The 22,518-nt window shown below is 48.3% G+C and overlaps 6 protein-coding genes across 6 annotated transcripts; 4 read left to right on the forward strand and 2 right to left on the reverse strand.

Moving 5' to 3' along the window:
- Positions 1–3,174: 3,174 nt before the first annotated feature.
- Positions 3,175–4,143, forward strand: VFPPC_05936 (threonine dehydratase; the record flags this gene model as incomplete). The annotated part of the gene is made up of 1 exon (XM_018285051.1): positions 3,175–4,143. The coding sequence occupies one exon, from the start codon at positions 3,175–3,177 to the stop codon at positions 4,141–4,143; it is 969 nt and encodes a 322-aa protein (XP_018142013.1).
- A 75-nt stretch (positions 4,144–4,218) lies between these two features.
- VFPPC_16244 (mannitol 1-phosphate dehydrogenase) lies at positions 4,219–5,549 on the reverse strand (the record flags this gene model as incomplete). The annotated part of the gene is made up of 2 exons (XM_018293997.1): positions 4,219–4,641; positions 4,704–5,549. 2 exons carry the CDS (start codon positions 5,547–5,549, stop codon positions 4,219–4,221), a joined length of 1,269 nt encoding a protein of 422 aa, XP_018142014.1.
- Positions 5,550–7,907: 2,358 nt separating this feature from the next.
- VFPPC_05938 (C6 finger domain-containing protein) lies at positions 7,908–9,597 on the forward strand (the record flags this gene model as incomplete). The annotated part of the gene is made up of 2 exons (XM_018285052.1): positions 7,908–8,165; positions 8,227–9,597. 2 exons carry the CDS (start codon positions 7,908–7,910, stop codon positions 9,595–9,597), a joined length of 1,629 nt encoding a protein of 542 aa, XP_018142015.1.
- A 339-nt stretch (positions 9,598–9,936) lies between these two features.
- VFPPC_05939 (dihydrodipicolinate synthetase family protein) lies at positions 9,937–11,040 on the forward strand (the record flags this gene model as incomplete). The annotated part of the gene is made up of 3 exons (XM_018285053.1): positions 9,937–10,090; positions 10,150–10,694; positions 10,759–11,040. The coding sequence occupies 3 exons, from the start codon at positions 9,937–9,939 to the stop codon at positions 11,038–11,040; spliced, it is 981 nt and encodes a 326-aa protein (XP_018142016.1).
- A 757-nt stretch (positions 11,041–11,797) lies between these two features.
- Positions 11,798–13,817, forward strand: VFPPC_05940 (MFS quinate transporter QutD; the record flags this gene model as incomplete). The annotated part of the gene is made up of 9 exons (XM_018285054.1): positions 11,798–11,898; positions 11,961–12,118; positions 12,174–12,278; positions 12,340–12,699; positions 12,753–13,028; positions 13,081–13,303; positions 13,357–13,458; positions 13,516–13,680; positions 13,733–13,817. 9 exons carry the CDS (start codon positions 11,798–11,800, stop codon positions 13,815–13,817), a joined length of 1,575 nt encoding a protein of 524 aa, XP_018142017.1.
- A 6,829-nt stretch (positions 13,818–20,646) lies between these two features.
- Positions 20,647–22,107, reverse strand: VFPPC_05944 (hypothetical protein; the record flags this gene model as incomplete). Its single annotated transcript, XM_018285058.2, has 1 exon — positions 20,647–22,107. One exon carries the CDS (start codon positions 22,105–22,107, stop codon positions 20,647–20,649), a length of 1,461 nt encoding a protein of 486 aa, XP_018142021.2.
- Positions 22,108–22,518: the final 411 nt, after the last annotated feature.

A 22,518-nucleotide genomic window follows, 5' to 3' on the forward strand; every position in this document is an offset into this window, starting at 1 on the left:
CGCTACATATGTACGTCATTCCCGGGGAAGGTTTCTAGACACCCCCGACTTGATCTAGATCATATTGAACGGTGGGCATCCGTGAGGTCGTGGGGTCCCAGTCTATGAAACGGCACCTCGTTTTCGGCTCCGGCCCCGTGGGTAACACTCACATCCGGACGTTGGGAGACCCAGGTGCACTCCAGATCTTGCTAGGTGCCATGCCCAGGTGGCTGAATTATTTATGTCAAGTTGCCATCACTGATCAGTCATACTTGTGGCCTCCAACTGCGCGAACTTGTGAGCACTTGACTAATCATGGTCATGTTCACAGGACCCTTGATGGAGTCTTGGTTGGCAATCTTGACAATGAGACTGGCCATGGCCAACTCAATGTGAAGCTTAATGATATACGCCACTGGGTCAAACTGGACGTATCTGGAAGAACAAGTCAGTAAATCAGCTTAGTAAAGACGAACGTCCTCGGTCGCTTGAGTAAAGAAAGCCAATGGGCCCTTACAGATATGAGTTTGGCATTTCCAACAATCCAAGTACCAACGCATCCATCGCTGTAGACAGGCATACCATGGCAATGTTCAACTTGAACAGCCGCCAGTACTTGATCAAGCCGCCGGCGATGAGATGATAGTGAACCAAGAACAAGAAGTAAATATTGAGACCGAGGTCGACGATTAAGAAGAATGTCTTCTCCGCGGTCTCGAAAATGTGATTCAGACGTTTTTGAGAGGGCTGTGCGGTTGACAGCTGCGCGGGTACCCAGATGGAGCAAACGGCAAGATTAATTCCCAGAATGGAAATGAAGAGGCCAAGCTTGAGCCACAATACCTTGCGTTTGTCGAACATGACGAGTGAGATGCGGTTGGCCATGATTTGCGGCAGAATCTGGGTGTGCATAGTCCACAGCGCGACTGCTGCTATTAGCTTCCAAACTAGAATCAAGAGCCATGTCTTTGACAAGAAACACACCAGTTGCTATGTAGAGAGAACGACTATTTTAAGTTCTTGTCAGCTCAGGCTGCTTCTTTGATAGCCATGTAGACTCAAGGCACTCACCTTCCCTTGATGACATCTATCATGTAGAGGTATGTCATGATGGCAAATACAAAGTTAATTGACACATCGAGCCAAATCATATAGACGTAGGCACTGCGAAATATATTTGAGCTTTTTGCAATCCTCTCTGTCTGGTTGATGATTTTGAAAACCGTGAAGGGGACGATGCCCATGAAGAACCCAAAACCAATGGATGCTAAATCCATGTCATGACCATTTAGTGCTGGTGTATCAGCTGCAAGAAAATCGGTGTAAATCTTTGAAAAGAGAAATAGAAAGGGAAATGATGATCACGATCTGACGTACAGTCGCCTTTTCTCCTGGTGTACTGTCAAAATCCCGTTCATGTGCCATTGGACCAAAAGCCTACATAGGACTGGCTCTGCAAAGACAAGAAACAACTTTCTTTTATAACATCCCGCGAGTAAGTTAAAACGGCAAAAAGCAAATGTAGCGGGAAATTAAAGTCGGCGAGCAGATGCTCATGTTGGTCTCAGCTTTGACGCTAGGTGCACCATGTCCCGTCAGTGAACCCCGGCTGGCTGCTGGGGCAAGACATTCCTGGCTGTACTCCGTAGTGACGATAATGACATATCATGTTGTCTTGAATCTTGACAGATGAATGAACGTCCAAGCCTTGTGGTTGTAACTATGACATACATGTTATGGCGTCGTCGGCATGGGACATGACCACCAATAGCGGAGCGAACCGCAAACCATCAATGAGCAAAAGTCTCTCGACGTCGTGTCTGTTGATTAAAAAACCGCCACTAACACAAACTCTAAAAAAAAATAGCCAAGATCGACAAGACATTGAGAATTGCCAAAAATATGGAGAGCAAGGGCTGTCAAGTCGGCCGCCTCACGGATCATGCGCGCCGTTTCAGTCACGTCGACACGTAAGTTGCATATAGTACTCTGTAGTTCTTTCTTAAATCCAGTAAATTTAGTGTAGCGTAGAATGGAGGCGTGGTGCGCACATTCTTTCGCACTTTTGCTCTGTGGCTTTACTCAAGTCTGCGGTACTAGCCCTTCGTGTAAATTTTGGATCGGCTTTTGCGCTGTAGACCTAGTTTTCGAGTTTCTGTGTATAAATTAAGACCCATTCATTGAATTGTACCAACCCACGTTATGTCCTGAGTGTTGACATGTCTTGAAAACGACGCGTGAACAATGGTGGTAGTGTCAAGGTAGTTGAGACAGTTGACAGCTTGGCGCCGACAAATCTGGGGATTGCCAGAAGTAATTAACCCAGATATGCTTGTCCAATGATGCAGCAATGGCAGCGACATGAAAAGGCTTGCTAAGTCCTGTCGAAAACTTATAGAAGCGGTCAACTGCTCGCAAAACAAAGTAGGCTTGCCTGGTCAACTCGAAATTTGAGCTAGAGTCATCAAGTGTCAAGTCTTTGCAAGACTAGTCAGGATTGTTAAGTGCTTAGATATTGAACGCCCAAGCAAACACATTTTAGTTCTTGTCAACTTGTATTGGATGTGACTGATATGCATATTGAACCAGACGATATGTAGTCGTTCAGCCAGTTGAGGCGATTGATCAGCGATCAGCACCCAATCCATGTCGGCAGCTGTCCGAATTGTTTGGTTGTAGGAGTGGTGCTCCTTCGGGGAGAGAGAATCTTGCAATTGGTATGTGGCGATAATGATATCGTATCTGCAGATCGACCAGCGATGCCAAGTTTGAGGCGATTCACGGATTGGAATCTTTGTGCTTCGTTGTTCTGTTGTTGAACTTGGAACTTCACGCCTTACCAAGCTGCCAACACTGGATGTGAACATTGAACTGCTGATCAGTGACTGATCAGTGATGACCCCGCCAGGCCAACATTGAACATGGAAGGCGCGCCCTGCCCTCCTGCCCTGCCACCCTGCCCTGCTACCCTGCATTCAAACCACCAGACTAGTTGACCACAGCCAGACATTTGCGATCTGCGATTTCAATGTTGCCATTTGCCCAGCATTCAGGCTTCCTGTACCAAGACGCCCGGGAGGATTCTTCGCCGACCAACTGTGGTATAAAAGGTCACCAGCAGGAATACCAACATCAACGGCACCGACGTCAACTTCCAGACCTACCTGCAGTCTTATTCTTCCCACACTCGCAATGCAGCCCACCGTCACAGAAACCGCCGCCCAGGCAGTTCAAGCCAGAAACCGCATCAAAGGGCACATCTACCAAACACCAGTGATCCCATCCCGGAAGAACAATGACAGCAACGGTACGCGTCTTTTCTTCAAGGCGGAGAATTTTCAGCTCACTGGGTCCTTCAAACTCAGGGGCGCAATGTCCAAAATGTCCGCGCAGAGCTCCAATAATGCTGAGCGACTGATAACAGCATCTTCCGGCAACCATGGCATAGGCGCCGCTTTCGCCGCTCATGCTCTCTCTCGAAATCTTACTGTTGTGCTTCCAGAGACGGTTGTTCCGGCAAAACTGAAAAAGATTGAGTCGTATGGCGTGGATGTCATTCTCCATGGTGCTGAGACGGGTCTTGCGGAACAACATGCCCAGAAGCTCGCTGCGTCGGGAGAATACAGCTACATTTCACCTTACAATGACCCAGACATAGTAGCCGGCCAGGGGACCATTGGACTTGAGATTCTCGAGCAATGCCCGCAAGTGGACAACATTTTCATTTCCATGGGCGGCGGGGGCCTCGTCAGTGGCATTGGATCTGTGTGCAAGGCCTTCAACCCGAAAACAAGGATATTCGGCGTGTCTGCAATCAATTCCATGGCTCTTGCCGAGTCAATGAGAGCAGGAAAGGTGGTGGAAACGGAACACCTGGATACCTTGGCTGAGGCTGTTGCGGGCGGCATGGACGAAGATTCAATCACTCTTCCGCTGGCTACATCAGTGGTGGATGAGGTCATCGAATGCAGCGAAGATGACATTATCCAAGCACTGAAGACTATTGCATTTGACGAGAATATGATTGTTGAAGGCTCTGCAGCGCTCGCTCTTGCGGGATATAGCAAAGTCGCTGACCGGGTCGCTGGTCAAACCAGCGTTATCGTCTTGTGTGGTGCCAATTTTGACCAACAACGCCTTATCCGTATAATATTTGGATAAATATAGAACAAAATTAGACAAATTTACGTGATATTGTTTCATTGGTCTGTAATTTGATGTAATAACTCATCAACATCACCTACCTCGCAACTCTTTGAGGCGCTCATTCGCTCTCGCCAGGTCGGCTTGCAAATCATGTGTCCAAATCCACTGAAACCTCTTACTCAAGTTGTCCAAAATTATGACCAAATCGTCTGCGCACTCTGGGTGCGTCATTGTATACAGACGGCCCGTTTCATCACTTGTTCGGACAATCTCTTGAGCCCGGGGCCGACATATTGAATCATAAATGCCAAACGCATACTCCATCTCTTGGACGTCTCTGACTTGTCCTAGCAAATGAGACAGAACGAGCGCATCCTCAAAGCATTGACCAGCGCCAGCGCCTTGATGCGGTGTTGAAGCGTGAGCGACATCTCCTAGCAGTGCAATACGTCCATTTGTGTATGTCGGGGTAGAAAGATGATGGAACAATCCCCATTTCAACGGTTTAGCCCACTTTGAGCACGTATATTAGCAGTTTCCCCTGGGGCAACAAAAGACCGGACATCGGGACTTACTTCAAGCAGCTGAAGGAGCCTGGGATCGCAGCCCTCAAAGTCGGCGACCATAGCATCCTTGCTTACTTCTTGAGTTGAATGAGAATATGTCCATTCCTCATTCATCTGCCTTCCCCCGAGGAAGTTGAAGCCGCCATTTGTCAGAGGATATGCTGCAAAGTACCGGCCCCGGTCTATAAATATTTTGCTATCGTCCGCATAGTCGCCCAGAATGCGTTGTGCTTCACCCGGCGGAACTAACCCTCGATACACATAGCGACCACTATATGTCAACTGGACCTGATCCGGGAACTTATCTTGCAGAACCGCCTTTCGAGTGATACCTTTGCCTCCATCACACCCAACAACCGCATCTACTTCCACGGAGTGTCCATCTTCAAAGTCAACTTTGACTCTTTGCCCAACGTGACGTACGTTGACAGCTCGCATGCCGAACTTTAGAGAGTCATTGATCGATAGCAAGCTCTTCATCAATTCCAGCAAGTCTCTTCGATGAGCGCCACTCCTAACGAAGTCCTCCGATCCAACTGCCACGCCGTTGAACCCTCGATGGCTGCCAAATCCGGGCTCAGCAAGCAAAAAGTCTGCAAAGTTGTGCTGCTTCTCCGGGGATTGGTTCTTGATGGAGATTTTGTCATAGCCCTCCCACAACTTCGGGTCGATGAGTGCCATTGCCCTCGTCGTGTTGGGTCCCAGTGTAATGCCCGCCCCAATGGCATTCAGCTCAAGTGTGGCTTCGTAGATGGTGAAGGAGACGTTTCGGCGGCTGAGGCCAATGCCAAGTGCAAGACCGGCAATGCCTCCGCCGATTATTGCAATGTGAGGTTTTGCATTCTGTGTGTCCATGACGAAGATAAAGTACCTTCTTCCCGTCCACGGCCAGTTCTATCGTCAACGTACCAACCGACACCTGACTCGAGCAACGTTGCTGTGAATTGCAAATGGCAGTCCCAGATTTGGGCAAAGCCGGAGAATTGCGGGGTCTGGTTCCTGGTGTTGCAGGTATCATCCATTGATCCAAACCAGAAAGCTACATAAACTTTCGCAGATGCTCAGATCTGGACGGACTCCATAGCAGGAGTCAACATCTACCAATTTGCCAATCTTGCCAGCTTCATTTAAGCCCTTATGAGATGGCAGTATGCAATGCTAGAAAAAACATTCTATTACATACAAAGTACGGAGTCCGATATCCTCTCCGTTTACAGTTACGCCCAAACCACAAAGTGCCCAATTTCGGTATAAGATAATTATAGTAATTCTGATAAATATTGCACCTGCTCTTTCCACTCATCGGGTAGGAGTCCAAATGTTGAACTTTGCCTCATTTGCTCAGTAGTAAGGGCGCGCCCTTTCGCTATTTACTTCATTGGCAATCCCATTCGTAACAGCGTGAATTGCATCACCAGCGAGGCCCCCAGAGAATACATTAGCTAAATCCGTGGCACCATTGACAATACCGGCCACCAGTGGCCCAACTATGGGGATGGAATGGAGAAGCTGGCTAACGCCGGGGATATAGACAGAGCTGTCCTGTTCTTCAGCTTCCTCACGCCTCCATATCTCGCTCCGTCGATAATCCATGGCTTTTTTTTTTTTTTTGCTTATTAGCGCTGTCATGTTCGGATGTTTCTTGCGCAAAGCTCTCTTCATTACCTTCAACCTTGGTATTCAAAAACGGTGCATCGTGTGTGTTGGCATCCTGAGTTCTCGCAATACTTTGTACCGTGGTGGCTGTGTCGGTGATTGGGGCAGCAAAGGCACAGGAGTGCAGGAGCAGTAGGGAGGCAGTGATGAACTTCATTGCGTATTCTTTCACAAAACAGAATAAAATATTTGGTGGCAATATCCGAAGCCAAACGCACCGAGATGAGGGATCAATGACATGATATGCCTTTCATCCATGTGCTAAACTACAAGTTGAATGATGGCACGAGTCCCTGCCAGCACTGGTATGCTCATGGTTCAGGACATACGGCGAAACATGTCGAAAGCCCTTTTCTGGCACGCAAGGGTGAAGTTGACCAAAGACGGAATGAGACCAAGCATTCTTCACATTCGGCAATTAACAGGCTCTCAAGCGGGATATACGGGATTTAAATTTCGTGCAGTGAAGGGTCTTCAGAAGCGATCATTTAAGCGCTAAACTTGCCTCTTGTCGTCGCTCATCAAATCACACACGTACTTTGCGCAACGAACGTTGGCCACAGTCGCTGAAGCTAGTGTTCTTAATTATCTGAAAAAATTTACGAAATGCCAGGACACACGAATCCTTTATCTGGCCATAAGGGGAGTTCTAACTATGAGCCTGCATGAAGCCGACGGCAGGAATAATAGAGACGTGATGTTCCTGCTACAAGCACATCTCTGTCTGCGAAAGGCTTAACTTGGTGTTGAGCTGTCTGATAAATGCACAATTAATGCAGTATTTTTGCAACCCAACCCGGCCAACAGAAAGGTAAGAATCGCCGTATGAGCTTGTCAACTTGGCGTGAAGAACGTGAGACCCCAGCCCTGCCAGTTGTATCCGCCCAGTGCGGTAGACTTTGTTCTTGAACTTGCAGTGTCAATCTCGGACAAGGGCCAGTGATGCTTCACTTTAGTCTCGAAAATGAAACCAACACCAAGTCAGTTAGTCAGTCTCTCCCGCCTGGCCATCAAAGGAACGGAACTCTACAAGACCAGGCCACGAGCAGTGTACTCTTACACTGCATATGTAATCTTCAAAGTCCCGTTGAGTCTCAGGTACTGCGCTATTCGCGTTAGTGGCGGCGGTCTTAAGACCCCAGCTCTCTCAAGTGCTTGGAGAAACTTTGAACTTGTGTGGGGAAAGACCACTTGAGACTTCGGCTTCATGTCAATCAGTTACCCCAAACAATCCACTCCCACGTTTCACGCCGACTTGACTTACAGAGTGAGCATCCTCATCGAAGGCTCCCTGGACCTCCCGGAGTAAGCGAGGGCATATCAATCACCTAACTAGACAAATTCAACAAACATGCAGGCGAACAGGCCGGGTGTTTCTTCTCCCCCAGCCGCAAGGAGATATATCCGGTCGAGGAGTGGCTGCTTGACATGCAAGTGAGTCGCAGCGACACCACCGCTTGATTGATGGGAGCTATCCTTCTGACAAGTAGAATTAGGCGACGAAAAGTCAAATGCAATGAACAGCATCCGAGATGCTCGCATTGCGAGCGGTTGAACATGGAATGTGTGTGGAATACGCCTCGTCGCATCGCGAATATGCAATCAGCGGCCCCGTTGAGTGACCAACGTTCACGGCCGCCACAAAGTGAAGCATCAAATATTTGGATGTCATCAGACTGGGGCCTGAGTCAGCCCTTGTTTGGATTGTTGCAGCAATTCGATTACGATGATTTGATGGGAAGTGCAAACACCCAAGACTGGTCCCAGGCAATCTCTGATCCCAGCAGAGGCATGTTGGTAGATTCACTACAAGCTGTAAGGCTGCCATCCTTTCACAAATCCCCAACTTCCTAATTCTCCTCTGACACCAGAAAAGTCGCAGTTGGAAAGTCCCGGCCAGCAAAGCGCAGATACCACTAGCTCCAACGATCTTGGAACAGTCACTGAACTACCGCTTCCCTACAGTCGTGTCGATGATGAGACATCTCACTTCCCAAACGACGAGCTCATGGAATTCTTTATTCAATCAGTGCGGCCACCCATACTAGAAGACGTTGAAGCGCGCAAGAAGTGGCTGATCATTCGGCATGCCATCGTAGACATGGCACGCAAGTCACCCATGGTCAAAAGTGCCATTTCAGCATTTTCCAGTCTACTCATTGCCAGGAAATGCAACAACGATAACCTATGTGACCAAGCTCACTATGACAAGGCGTCCGAGGAGGTTGCAGCGTTCGATAGTGCAACAATGGCAGAGTACAGTCCTGACCGGGAGCACGTTTTGGTGGTGCTATTCTTCTTATGCTACATTGACATACTGGGAGTGAAAATGGAAACAGCTCATCTCAATCTAAAAAGAGCGTATAACGTCTTTGTAAGAGGACAAAACACTAGTTTCTCAGCGACAGAGAGACAGCTCCTGCTTTGGATCCGCCTCCTTGACGGACGGGCAGTGTCCGCTGGAGGCGAGGGCATGTTTCTGGCCGACGATAACGACGCGATATTGACAGAAAGCTCGCCGTCTCACAACGAGTATACGATCGCCAGCCCCGATGGCCAACAGGCTAATGACGACGATAACGTTGAAGATGTGCTATTCCAAACATTGTATCAGCCAGGGCTAGTCTTTTACCAAAAAGTCCAGAGTTTCAGCGGCAGAATATCCAAGATTGATCCCTGGCATAGGTCGAGAGGCACTGTCGAGGACGAGATCGAAGTTGTCAATATCGGGGCAGCAATTGCATCCGGGCTGCGAACCTTGTATAGTCAACGACCGGCTCTCATGGACCTGGCCGTGGCAGGTAAACTTACAGAGCCACATGTTTCTGCTGGCCTAGCAAGCTCGATCACCAGGACGTTTAGAACATATCTGTCCAACTTTTACGCTTGCAGGGTACACCTCCATCGCGTAGCATACAAGACCTTGCCTCTCACGAAAGAAGCTGAAGACGCGCTGTATCAAATTCGGACCTTGGCGCATCAGATAGTCGGCGATTTGGGCTTTGAGGATAACCTCCCTGTTACCATGCTCTGGCCGTTGCTCATGCTTGGTGTGGAAGAGGCCGACGAGAATGAGAGAGCTTGGATTAGGGAACAAATTTTGCGAATGGAAAATGTCGCTGGGAATGCTCGCCTGACGACCAAGGTGTTGGCTGAGGTGCAAGCAAGACAGGACGCAGCGAAGACGCGGATTGACATTCGGTCTGTCATGCAGTCGGTATTCAACTCTTGTTTTGCGATTGTCTAATGGCAAATTTCTATGTAATATTCCGACAAACGGCTTTCAATAAGTCTCTCCATTAACTGAGTTGTTCCATCGCGCGGTCCGATGGGAAGAATACTTAGCCGGTCGGAAGCCACCTTGACCATACTAATAGCCGCAGTCGCCACGATCGGCTATCGCAGCGACACTAGTTACGGAGTTTAATTGCCCGAATTATGCGAGGTGAGTGCCTGTACGATTGATACACTGGCTGTTTACGTCGATAAATTCTCATCGTAATGGCACTCATTCTGCGCATGTAGTTCGTGAGCAGGAAGACTGTTTTGTTGGTAACCATCACGACAACGTTAAACCTTTGCGAACATGGGGGCTGCCATCACTGAACGCAGCGCCAGCTACATGAAGGGCATTCATGTACCCTGCTTAACATGGTTCCTTGATAATGTAACACAAGATATTGATTGGAACCTCCAACGGCGACATATTCAGTTCCTGATACAATCCGGGGTTGATGGGGGTAAGCAAAGCAAATGAACCAAAAAAACCACAAAGCCACAATTACTCATATTCACGCAGTTGTCATCGCTGGAACCAATGGGGAAGCCGTCACACTATCCCGAGATGAAAAATCCCAACTCGTCCAAATGACCCGTCAAGTTGCAACTGAGCTGGGTAAACCAACCCTTCCAATTTCTGTTGGAACGTCAGGTCAATGCACGAGGGACGTTATTAGTGAAACTATTCTCGCACGAGACGCCGGCGGAGATTTTGCTTTAGTTCTTACGCCGAGTTATTTTCACTTTGCAATGAACCCTGATGCGATAGCAGAGTTCTTCGAGGAAGTTGCCAAAGCGAGTCCTCTGCCCATCGTCAGCTACAACTTTCCCGGTGTCGCAGCCGGTATTGACTTGGACTCGGACCTTCTTGCTCGCCTCGGTCAGAATTCCAACATAGTCGGAGTCAAATTAACTTGCGGGGGCATCGCGAAAGTTGCTCGCATAGCAGCAAACTTTTCCCATCGTGAGTTTGTTGCATTGGCTGGGCAGAGTGACTGGCTGGTACCGGCGTTGTCTGTGGGAGGGACTGGCTCAATCACTGGCGTTGCAAATTTATACCCAAGGGTGAGTTACTTCCACAGAATGAGTAGTTGTGGACGATTTGTGCATCTTATCTGACACTCAATAGGTGTGTCTACGCATCTACGATCTGTACACGAGTGGCAAAGTCCAGGAAGCGCAGGATCTCCAACTACGGCTGGCAAAGATTGAGACGGGTTTTGGAAAAGGGGGTATTAATGGGACAAAATGGGTGGTTGCTCATTTAAGGAACTATCCTGAGGGAAGCTGGCACTGTAGACGCCCATATCCCAAGTTCAATGACCTGGAAAGGCAATCGTGGGTGCGGAAGACGGTCGAACCGCTTGCGAAGCTGGAAGAGAGCCTCATTGATTTTGTACCAAAGCATTGATTAGGTGTTTGAAGTATTCAGATAGACCATCTACACAATCCAGGTTACAGACTTGATCGTTTTGAATTGAACTTTTGGCAGTATAACACGGCGTTATGTGGGTGGTTGCAATATGTTGTCATATCAACTTGCGTGTTAGCCTTATGAGCTGATACCTTCAACTTGCACAATAGTAGGCATACACTGCAAATTTGATATCTTCCGGCCAAGTTGCATAACCACTCGTCATATGGCGTCTGTCTCGAGAACATGATGCTTTTCACATCGTTTAGTGCGCCACGGTCGCCTCGATCGGCTCGGGTCGCTTATCGGCAATTGACAATGTGTCAAGTGGTGGCAACTCTCTTACCAACATCTCATCGCCTGCATCGAGTTCCTTTGTGCCATAGTTTAACGGATTGTAACTGGCATTATGGGACACGGTTTGCCCGGTAAATAATAGAGCTCGATCCGAGACTCAATAGTTGCTCGCTTGAGGCTCAGATGACCTGACCATTGACTCATATTGGTTCCAAGAGTCTTTAGAACCGGGGATGTAACTAACCGACCCCAAAGCACACCCATCCAATATTCCCCAGCTAATCCAAGCCACAATTCCCCAGATTTCTCCATTTTGCCGCCAGCTTGAGTAACCCCACGGTCCTAAGATATACCGAGCTCGGCATCTGAATCATAAAAAGACGAGTACGCGCCGTCATGAGGGCGACCTTGTGATTTTGTCGAGCAACGGGTTTGATCATCACCACTTCAGAGCACCATGGCTGGGTTTCACGCCAAAGAGGACAGGCCAACGCCCAAAGAGGTTTACAACTGGCGATTGTATATCGAAGCGGCCATCATTGCGACGGGTTCCATTCTGTAGGCTTTTATCGTCGCTGTCGATGTCATGATATGCTTGTGCTGACTGCTCATTACTACAGTTTTGGCTACGATTCCGCCTTCATTGGCACTACTATTGCGCGAGCAAGCTTCAAATCGTCTTTCAATATTAGAAAGAGCGCCGCTGCGGATATATCCAGCAACATCACATCCGCTTTCCAAGCTGGGGCCTTCTTTGGAGCCATTTTCTGCTACCTATGTAAGAGTTTGCCCGATTCATATAGCGACATGGGTAAATCTCTAACCTTCTTTAGTGACTGAGCGCGTGGGACGAAAATGGGCTTTGCAGGCTAATGTTACTGTATTCCTACTCGGAGCAATTCTCATGACGGCCGCGAGCCACCAGCTGTCGTTCATTTGTGAGCCTCCTTCGTTTCATCATGACATTTTGACATCCAGGGCCGTACTTACAAGCATCAGATGCAGGAAGAGTCCTCACCGGTCTCGCTTGCGGTGCCATCACCGCGACCGTCCCTAGCTACATCGCCGAATTGTCTGTCGTTTCTATACGTGGTATTCTCACGGGACTCTTTGAGGTTGCATATCAGCTAGGCAGCCTAGTCGGCTTTTGGATCAACTATGGCATCAACCAGCACATGGACGTCACCTCCACGGCAAGTTGGAGGGTCCCAATGGCGGTGCAACTCATTCCAGCTGGCATTCTCTTTGCTGGAGGCTTCATGCTGCATGAGAGCCCCTTATGGTTGATGCGCAAAGGACGTGAAGATGAAGCTACCAGGGTGCTTGTGGCAGTGAGAAAGTTACCGGAATCACATCAGTGTAAGTCTAATGCCAGCTTGTGTTGCGCAGCGATACTGACATGACTGCCGTAGACATCCAAGAGGACCTCGAAATGATTCGAAGCAGACTTGCCGACGAGTTTAGAATAGCAGAAAAATACGGCACTGGGTCGTGGGCTCTCTTCAGAGGTATCCTTTACGAATTATCCCAAAAGGGTATGCGAAACCGGCTGTTTTTGGTGTTTTGTGCTTTCGCCCTTCAAAACATGTCCGGCGCCGCAGCCATCAATTACTATTCTCCCACACTGTTCGCGTCGATTGGCATTAGCGACGTCTCACTATACACGGGTATATATGGTTTGGTCAAAGGTAAGCAGTCACGGCCATCAATTCAGCGAAAGTCAGTTGCTTACAGTAACAGCGGTCGCGTCCATTATCTTCTACGGCCTTCTCATCGACCTTTGGGGCAGACGATATCCAACTATTATTTCGTCGGCTATGTGCTCCGTCTGCTTATGGATAGTTGGCGCATATGTGAAAATTGGCCACCCGGCAAGTGTGATTTCTGCGGGCGGAGAGTTGTCGCCGTCGACTGCAGCTGGTGGCAAAGCTGCAACTGCCATGATCATGATATATTCCGTGTTGTAAGTAACACCTATACTCAGGCTCACTGATGCTCGCACTGACAAAGAAATAGCTGGTCCTTTGGTCTTAACGGTATTCCGTGGATTGTGTCTGCAGAGATCTTCCCTGGTGCTCTGCGAAATCTGACAGGAACATGGGCTGCCTTGATTCAATGGTAGGCTGCTTCGACCGGACAAAGACAAGTTTGGCAACTAACCAAGGGTTTTACTAGGCTCACTCAGTTCGCTATAACAAAGGCTCTGCCATATATCTTCAACTCTTTCGGGTACGGCACCTGGTTCTTCTTTGCGTCGTGGATGCTTTTGGCCACTATTTGGGCATTCTTCTGCCTGCCAGAAACAAAGGGACGTACACTGGATGAAATGGATACCATTTTGTAAGTGACCGAGATTCATATCTTCGCTCATCCGTACTAACAGGCAACCCAGTGGATATACCTCACATGGGTCATCCGTGTCGATCGGCTCAGGGGGGAAGCAAGGACTTGTTGACTATTGTGAGGAAAAAGTCTGAACTGATGTATGCATGATTTCCATTATATTTGGACTTGTGTATCAGAACACATTGTAATTCGAGTTGAAAGATATTATGTCCATAGTTTATTGTTATTTCGCAAGGCGTGAGATGGCGAGTCCATCGAAGATGACCCGTAATCATCTGCTCTCCGACTACTCCGTACAGATGTTCGAACGATATCGAGTATCGGACGTCGCTTATGGCGGCCAACGTTTTTTGGATCAATGATAGGATGTCCCGTGCCTTGTAGCCCGGCTCTGTGGATATGGATTGCTGCAGGTTACGCTCAGACCGAGTTTATATCGGGTGTCACGAATCACGATAATCCACAAGGCGCCCGGGCCGCTGCCTCCTATCTTTCCAAGTATTAGAAACCAAATGTGTTGGTCGAGCACTTGGTAATTACCGCAAGGACCTTTCCCCTCATCCCCCCTATTTTCTTCACCAGACGAAAAGGTTTCAGAGAGACACAATGGAGATCATGGTGCTCTTGGTATGGAGTGTGATAACTCTTATCCTTCAGCCGGTGACTGCCAATAATTGCAAGAATAGCGTAAGCTACTGTGGCTACAACTTGCTAAATATTGGTACGTATATATGTTGACCTGTGCGTGGTTTTGTTCCTAACGAATCTGCAACGCAGGAAACTACAAGACCACAATCAACGAGGCGCTCCAGAAAGTATCTTTGGATCCAAACAATAAAGGTATCGCGTCAAACACTCTTTTTCGTTGCGTCGGCAACAATGGTGACATAGAAGTCATCTATTTCTGCACATATGGATGTGTAGACGGCGGTTCAGGTGGGAACGATACCTGTCATCTGGCCCCTTCTTTGTCGCCCTCTCGATCTTCGACCTCTTCGGGTTCTCCGTCGCTCGCACCGATTACCGTGACTTTGCCTTCGGTGACTCCATCGGCCACAATCAGCATAACCCCTACGCCTTCGTCAAGCAACAACAGCTCCGGTGACACTCCTGTTGGAGCGATTGTTGGTGGAGTTGTCGGAGGAGTAGCTGCGCTTGCCGTAATATTCTTGGGGATCTTTATTCTCCTCAAGAAGTCGCGAAAACGGAAGCAACCCCCTGACGAGAATGTACAAGAGTCATCATCGAGACAGGGAGTATCGGAGAAGTATGAAGATGCCCCGAAGACGCAGGGCGAGACTGCCACCTACCAAGTGCCTACAGGTTTTGAGCACCCTGGACATGAAATTTATGAGGCTCCAGGGAACCCTACCCATACCAGATACGAACTTGGTTAAAGCAATGAATCGTGAGGATTAGGATGGGGATGCGGACGACGGTTTATTTCAGCATGTTTTGTGCCCGAGCCCTGGATGCAGCTACAACAGAGGATAGCTCCCAGTAGCATCTCAGATCCAGGGAAAGCGAGGCAATGTCAGTCCAACAAATCAGTCTTTCAGTCCTTTCAGTGTCAGATCGTTCAAATATATGCCTCATATTCATCTATATGAAGAAACTGATCTCGCCCCAATTACTGTCTAGCTTAAATCATCCATACAGGTTGGCATCACGCAAGGTGGCAGCACCTGGCGCTGGTTCTTCTACGTCTGATGAGAGGTCCTCGCCGCGGTGCCAACAGCTAATATGCAGCTAGTTACAACTGACGTATATCGGGGGAGCTAAATTACTATAATAAACTAAAACGCGTCTAGCTCAGCTACACCCATTCCTTAGAGACAATGGATCTAGCTAAACCACCATTGACTAAGGAGACACTCAAGTACTGTCGACGTACATTGCTCTTCGAATTGCCACTAGAAGTTTGAGACAGGCGCGTTTAATAAGTTGATTGAATTGCTCATAATGCCAAATCGTCTGTGATACAGCCCCGTATCCCAGTCCTAGTCCTCACGACCCCAAACTATTGAAGAAGCAAAAGAAGTGCTAACCCTGCGGCACAAATCCCGCTCACACTAGAGAATGACCTGGGTACTGCAGAGTTATTTATGTCATCTGGACAGTATCTGTGTTCCCCAGCCTTGGGGCTCGTAGCAGTACTCGAAGTCGCATCGCAGTCGATATCTTGAGAAAGAGGAGGACAGCATTTGACTGCCGTACTGCCGCGATTAGAAACGCATCGACCATCCGCTGGGCAGTAATAAGGGTTGTAGTCGGACGATGTGAAGCAGCAAACGCTTGATTGGGGAATACAGCCGCCGCCGCAGATTTTCTCAGTCGACTGGCATAAAATATTGAGTTTCCCGCCACCTTTCACGCACTGGGGTTTGTCTGTGCCAGATCCCGAATTCGATCCGGACCCCGAGCCTGATGATCCGCCGGTATCTTCATTGTCGTCGTCCGAGTGATCTCCGCCATGACTTCCACCTTTGCCTTTGGGACTCCGGGGCTGCAAGGCAGGCTCAAAGTTTCGGGATTCGCTGCCAAGTTCCGATACTAAGGCATAGTTAGGTATCAATCCACTTCAACTTTCACTCTATCTTCCTTTCGTCGATCACTATACCAGTAACGACCCTCCATTGTGGGAGATTCAGCGCCTGACTAATGGCGAATAAGACCGCCAAACACATCAGCAACTTCATTGTGAATATTTCCGCGCTGAGGAAAGAAGCGGTTAGGCAATTTCTTCGAGAAAGTCCTTCGAGAAAGTCGGTGGAAAGGCAAAAAAGAGAGCGTCACGAGGAAACAAATGTGATAGGGTATAGGAGGGTTATGTATTACAGTTCCCTGTCTAGGCAGAGATTTAACCGTTGAATTAGGGCGCCAAACAGCATTGAACCAGGTTGAACGCCTTGTGATTAGAGTCAGACTGCGGCGCTCTTCTTATTGAACCCGACCCAAAGCGAAATACGGCTTCCCCCAAGTCTCACACCAATTCCCTTGCCTGGCGATCGATACCGTTCCTTTTCCAATTACGGACATAGTCTCCACAAGTGAGCTAAAACAAAGCGAAAAAAAATATCTGCAGCTGAATTTAGCGCCTCCGAATCTGCCCTGCCAGCCCTACACAGGCACTGAAAATGTGCCTGGGTGACCAGGGGCAGGCAGATGGTCTGTCAAACCCAGTGGGAAAAGAAACTGTGAAAGAAGCTTAACTTAATTGGCGGAGATTGAAACCTCGTTAAACTCGTATTCACTGATCTTTGCAGAGGACATCCTCAGACCCGCCAGATGTCTACCCTACCGGAAACCCCTTTGCCTGTTAGATTTTTGTGAAATAACCCTTTCACTTGTTCTGCGGCAAATGCTCAATTTGCTTCGTTAGTAAACCATTCAGGTCAACTGTCTTTGCCAGCCGCATATGCGATTGCCACTGCTATAAGAGCTTCGATTTGAGGTTGCTGTTCTGTGAGGAAAATTATTGCCTTGCGTCGTCCACAGCACACACTCTTTTGAAGCGAAAGGCAGAGATTGAACCTGTATCTCAGAAGCTTCGGACAAGATTGCCTTGCGTCAAATGCCTTTTATGCTACGATACCTTTACCGTCACTCTTGGCCCGCTGTCGATGCCCATGACCAACCTTTCGGCAACTCTTCAGATAAAGCTGCCATCCTTATCCATATGGAAGCCACCGAAGATGTATCCTAGTTTTCAAGATGGAATCAATATCCACTTTAATTTACGAGCGGGTATTAGAGCACTTGGCACAACACATTTCCGGAGATCGTGAGCAAGAAGATCTCAGGTTGGCTTGAGACTGTCAGCCAACCGGATGTCGATTGGCCGAGGTGTGGATCCCATTTTACCTCAACTCACCTCAGAGGACCTGACGACATCACCAATCTTCTTGGTTCAATCATGATTGTTCCAAAGTATGATCCATGTACTCCTCATCTACGCGCTGCCATTATATGCATCATCATTATCAAATTTGCATACCCCATTATTAGTACCATTTAGTTGGGTCTGATTACTGAGTCCAAATTTAACCCACACTGCTTTGATCTATACGCAAGACACGCCGATCGTGGGTGTCATTACCAGAGCTGCGTCACCCCAACGGCTGGACCCATTTCCCGATCGTACCCTTTCCACGCTGTGACATGCAGAGTAGTCAAACTGTACCCAGAAGACGTACCTTTCTTGCGTGCAATACATGCAAATCCAAGAAGGTCAGAGTATGTTACACTATCAGTTCCCAAAGCTGTCCAACTTGCCCGTCATACTCACTTCATTCGTGAACAGTGCGATGGGGGAAGACCAAAATGCGGGCGATGTGCAAAGCCTGGTATGGAATGTATTTATACATCGAATACCAGAGATAAACGCCTAGCGCAAAGGTATTTAAAGCGATTTGATCCAAATCTCATCGGGAACTAAGGGATTTCCAGGAACAGATGGATGACCCGTCAGAAACTTCGATATCGAGAATTTCCAAATAGTATTCGTGGACATGACAACTCGGAACTCCAAGAACAGTCCGTCTCTGGCACTGCGGGAGACGCTGTCCCCGTAACTTTGGAGTCTCCAGACGATTCAAACGATTCAACCCCGATTGTCAGTCTAGAGCCAAGAATCGCCGCAAAGCCAAGGGAAGAGGCATTATCGAATTCACAACTAAAGGAATCTCTGGCAGATGTGCTAGCCACCAACGCATTTGACCAGATGTCAAGCGGCCAGGTTGGGTACTTTGGTAGGTTGATCAACTCATGTGCTTAGTGAGTGGTGCCTCCGAGTAAGACTGACAATCGTAGGGTCCAGCACGAATCATGGATTTTTTTGGTGTCTGTCTTCGGCAATTACAAACCTTGGTCACCGTGAGTCGCGTGTCCGCTATCAAAACACGAATAACGACCGAATAGCGGAAAGTGGTAACAGGCCAGCGGGTCGGAAGTTCCAGAGCTGTCATCCTCGTTCGAACCAGCAATATCCTCTAAATGAGGAGCTGGTGGCTCGATTCTTTGACACCGTTGGTGATGTTCTCTCATTCGTTGACGAACAGTCCGTGACGACCAAACTGGACGTGCTGCACGAGACCTCAATTACCTCAGACGCATCGACACAATCATGGCGTGCTTTGCTTAATATTATCATTGCTTATGCGCTCTATACTCTCGACGGACCGTCACCAGAACCCTACTACCGCCAAGCTACCAGTATCCTCTACGGCGCAGGAATTCACCTCTCGACTCTGCAGACTCGTAAGTGCTGCATTTGAAGCTGCTTAGACCTCTGAGTTTGTTACTAATTTAGCCGAACTAGTCCAAGCCCTCGTTCTTTTAAGCAGTTTTGAACAAAATATACGTCGGTCAATGGCAAGCCTTTCGTCACACTCATTAGCAGTTAGGACAGCATATCACCTTGGGCTGCACGCGCCAGCTACTTATGCGCATCTGGGTGCCGCAGAGAAAACGCTGCGCGCGAGGCTATGGTTGGCTATTACAACCCAGGACAGGCAAGCAACTTGTGACGAGTTTCCGACCGTAGATGGTGAACTAATCAAGCCAACAGAGTGTTGAGCGCCTGCCTCGGCCGACCATGTCTAGTGGCAAGCAGTCACATCCGTCCCGAGATCTTATCCATGGTGTCTGCAGAAAACCCCATGGGGCCTGAATCGAGAGACTATAGCTGTCTTTCTTCCATTTACTTTTCTCAGTTCGTGTAAGTATCGTTAAGTCACATTTCGACAGCCTTTAACCCTTCTAATGTTTCCGCTCGTCATAGCTCTTTACACCAAATCACAGGCTTAGGTCTGGATAATATATACCTGTCCAACATAAGTTCCGTGAGAGACCTCTCTCTGCAGCAGCTCTTATCAGAAGTTTTGAATGCTTCCCTGAAATTAGACAAGTGGAGAAACAACAGCCACTTCAGGATTCTCGGAGCCAGTAATCCGATTGATTTGGCAACAATCTCCTCGACGGATGCTGAGAAGTATGATTATATGATCTCACTGCATTATCATCGAGTATGTCTCCTCATCCATGGCGCCGTGGTTATGCGTAGCTTGGAGTGCGTTTCAACCACCGGGTTGGACTGCCTTTCGGGTGTAGCCGGTGATACAATTCTATCGGTACTGCGAGGGGACCTAAAGGCCGCCCGGGATACTCACCATGTCATATCTTACATCCTGCAAGACAAATCCGGCTTCTTGGAGCGGACCGCCTTGTGGTGGATATGCAATTATTCTGGTATATACAATTCGAAGCCCGTGATTACATGCCTCGGAATTCCCGACTAACTAGTTTGTTAGCGTTTACTGTCTCACTACACTTACTTGGGCTATGGATATTGTCAAGTCACATGTCGTTTGGCCAAGTAGATGGTCTTGGGCCAACAACTCTGGACATTGAGCAACTTCTGCAGGGGGCGTTACGAAACCTCAAATACATGGGCAAAACGAGTCTACTAAGTTCCAAGGCCCATACACGCCTTCGCAGTCTATTTGATCTACTTCGTGACAGGGGTAAGCCGCTGAATATTGCAGATGACCACTGCTTCTATCATTTCTTACAGATCGCTGACAAAATCTTCATAGAAAATCCATGTAGCACTTTGAGCCCACAAGACTTCAGAGACGGAATTGGCGATGCCTTTTCCGCGACGCCTCAAGGTTCGTCATGGGTCGGAATGCAGCCCGACGCAGTCAGCACATCGTCAGATTACACATTTCCTTGCCTTGGAGAGTTTGAACCAGACAGTTTACTGGGATTTCTGGTTACTCAGGACACGATGGGGTTTGATTACGACTTTGGCAGCATTATTGGTGGCGCAGGGGATACATGAGGATCCACGGCACGGAATATTAGTCCTTTTATTTTAAAATGTACAACTTGATACGCTGGCTGTAAACGTTTGTCTTCATTTACGGCCACAGCCTCGTTCTGCAAACCACGTTGCTCTCAACCAATGTTGAAAAATGTCTCTCGTGATTTGAGCCGCTCAGTATACGAGTCGAGAATTTCCGGATCCATCAAGCCTGATATATAAGCACTTCCGACTATATTAAATTCATCTCCAGAACAGCGCAAAACCAAAGGCGCCGTTGCCCCAAAAATAAGTGTAATGATATCTCCAGCCTTGATTTGTGACACTCCAACACCCACAAACCCGGAAGCAGTCGTCAGCGCTTTGCGGCCCGTGACTTTTCCCCTGAGCATAGTTGAGAGGCGAGCAAACAGCTTAGATCTTATATTAGTCTCCGTTTGAGCAGAATCGTCATCCACTTGGTTCTGTACCCTGGTGCTCAGTAATAAATCCCATATGGATTGATCGCTGAACCCGGGGAACAAGTCTTCGGAAGATACAGCACTCTTCGTTAGCGTTTTCAAAACGCTCTCCTGGTTTTTCAGATCTCGCATTGGCCATAGGGGGTGTTCTGACAATATAGGTCGATTCACTGCTTCGGACAACAGAGACTCGGCATGTCTGAGAAATGGAAGTATTTCTTGGATGTCGTCAAATGTATCTGGGGCCTGAGTGGTAGACTCCACTGTGTCGAACAACACTCCATTCAATCTCAATATGCTCTTGTTGTTGTCAAACAGAGAATTACTCTGTCGTCCCCATGGCTTGTCAGCTTGCATAGTCTTGTGATCCTGCCAACCCCGGATCTTGGATGCTGCAAAATCCGGCACCCAAGACGGATGCACTGAGCTGCTCCCTCTGAAACTGAGTGTAGGTAAGAGAGTAGACAGCAGCTGCTCTGAGTGCTCGGCCCAGAGCAGGTAGGCCGCCTGCCGATATACAGTCATGGGTTCCAGCGTATAGTCAACTGTCAATCGATCCCGGTCATGCTTCTCCAGCAAACCGAGCAACCCGTAAATCAGGTCGCGAGGGTTCGTCGCCGCCGAGTTGCGAAGTACGTAACGAAAGGCATCATGCAGCGGAAGTGCTTTGCTTTCGTGAAACGAGTTTCGGATTCGGTCCAGTGACATGGGATGGATCCCAACAGTGTCATGCCTGCGACTGAGTACACTTGAAAGTCGGTTTCGGCAGTCTTCCCATATTTTTGCACAATCTGGGTAGTTCCAAAGTCTCGGCAGAGAGGCAAAACAACCTACAATGTCACTCCATGCAATTGCGCGGCTCCCACAACAGATAATGGGCTCGTTGGTTGCGAGAATAAATTCTTGTCGTACCCAGAGCCGTTGCCACCAGTCCCGTCTACATAAGTCATGTTTGAAGATAACATCCAGTAATATTTCATTCTCAAAAGGTTGTCGACCCAGGAAAGGTAATTCCCATAGTCGTTTTCGAAATTCGGCCGAGTTCATCAAGTCGAGGGCAAAGTCAGTGTGAGGGTTTCCTGGTCCAAGCCAGATGACAACATTGTCTGCAGCAGAGTAGATCATATGCATCATCTGAACTTGATTGGTCCTCTCGACTAGATCACCCTGGTTAATGCAGAGTGCATCAATCCAGATCGGTTGAATCGGGGACCCGAGGCAGTGTGAATGGGGGTTTTGGTCCCTTAGGTTGCGAAGTGCCTCACCGAGGCTGGTCGTGACTATAATAGAGTGTCCATTTACGGTAATGGAAGTTGTTCTACTCAGATCACCCCATGTGTAAGAAAGGGCGTTAAAGCGAGTAGTATTGCTGGAAAGCGACAGAGTGCGGAGAGAACATTCCAACGGGCTGTCATTTTGTCCCTCATGAATCGTAAGAATTCTGATTTCCTCACGAGAATGGTTCAGTGGAAGTTGGCTATATAAAAGCCTTTCGTCCTCATCAACCGGCTGGGACATATCGTCAGTCCTTGCAACGGGTTTCTA

The sequence above is a fragment of the Pochonia chlamydosporia genome, chromosome 5 (assembly GCF_001653235.2).
Source record: "Pochonia chlamydosporia 170 chromosome 5, whole genome shotgun sequence".
NCBI lineage: Eukaryota > Fungi > Ascomycota > Sordariomycetes > Hypocreales > Clavicipitaceae > Pochonia > Pochonia chlamydosporia.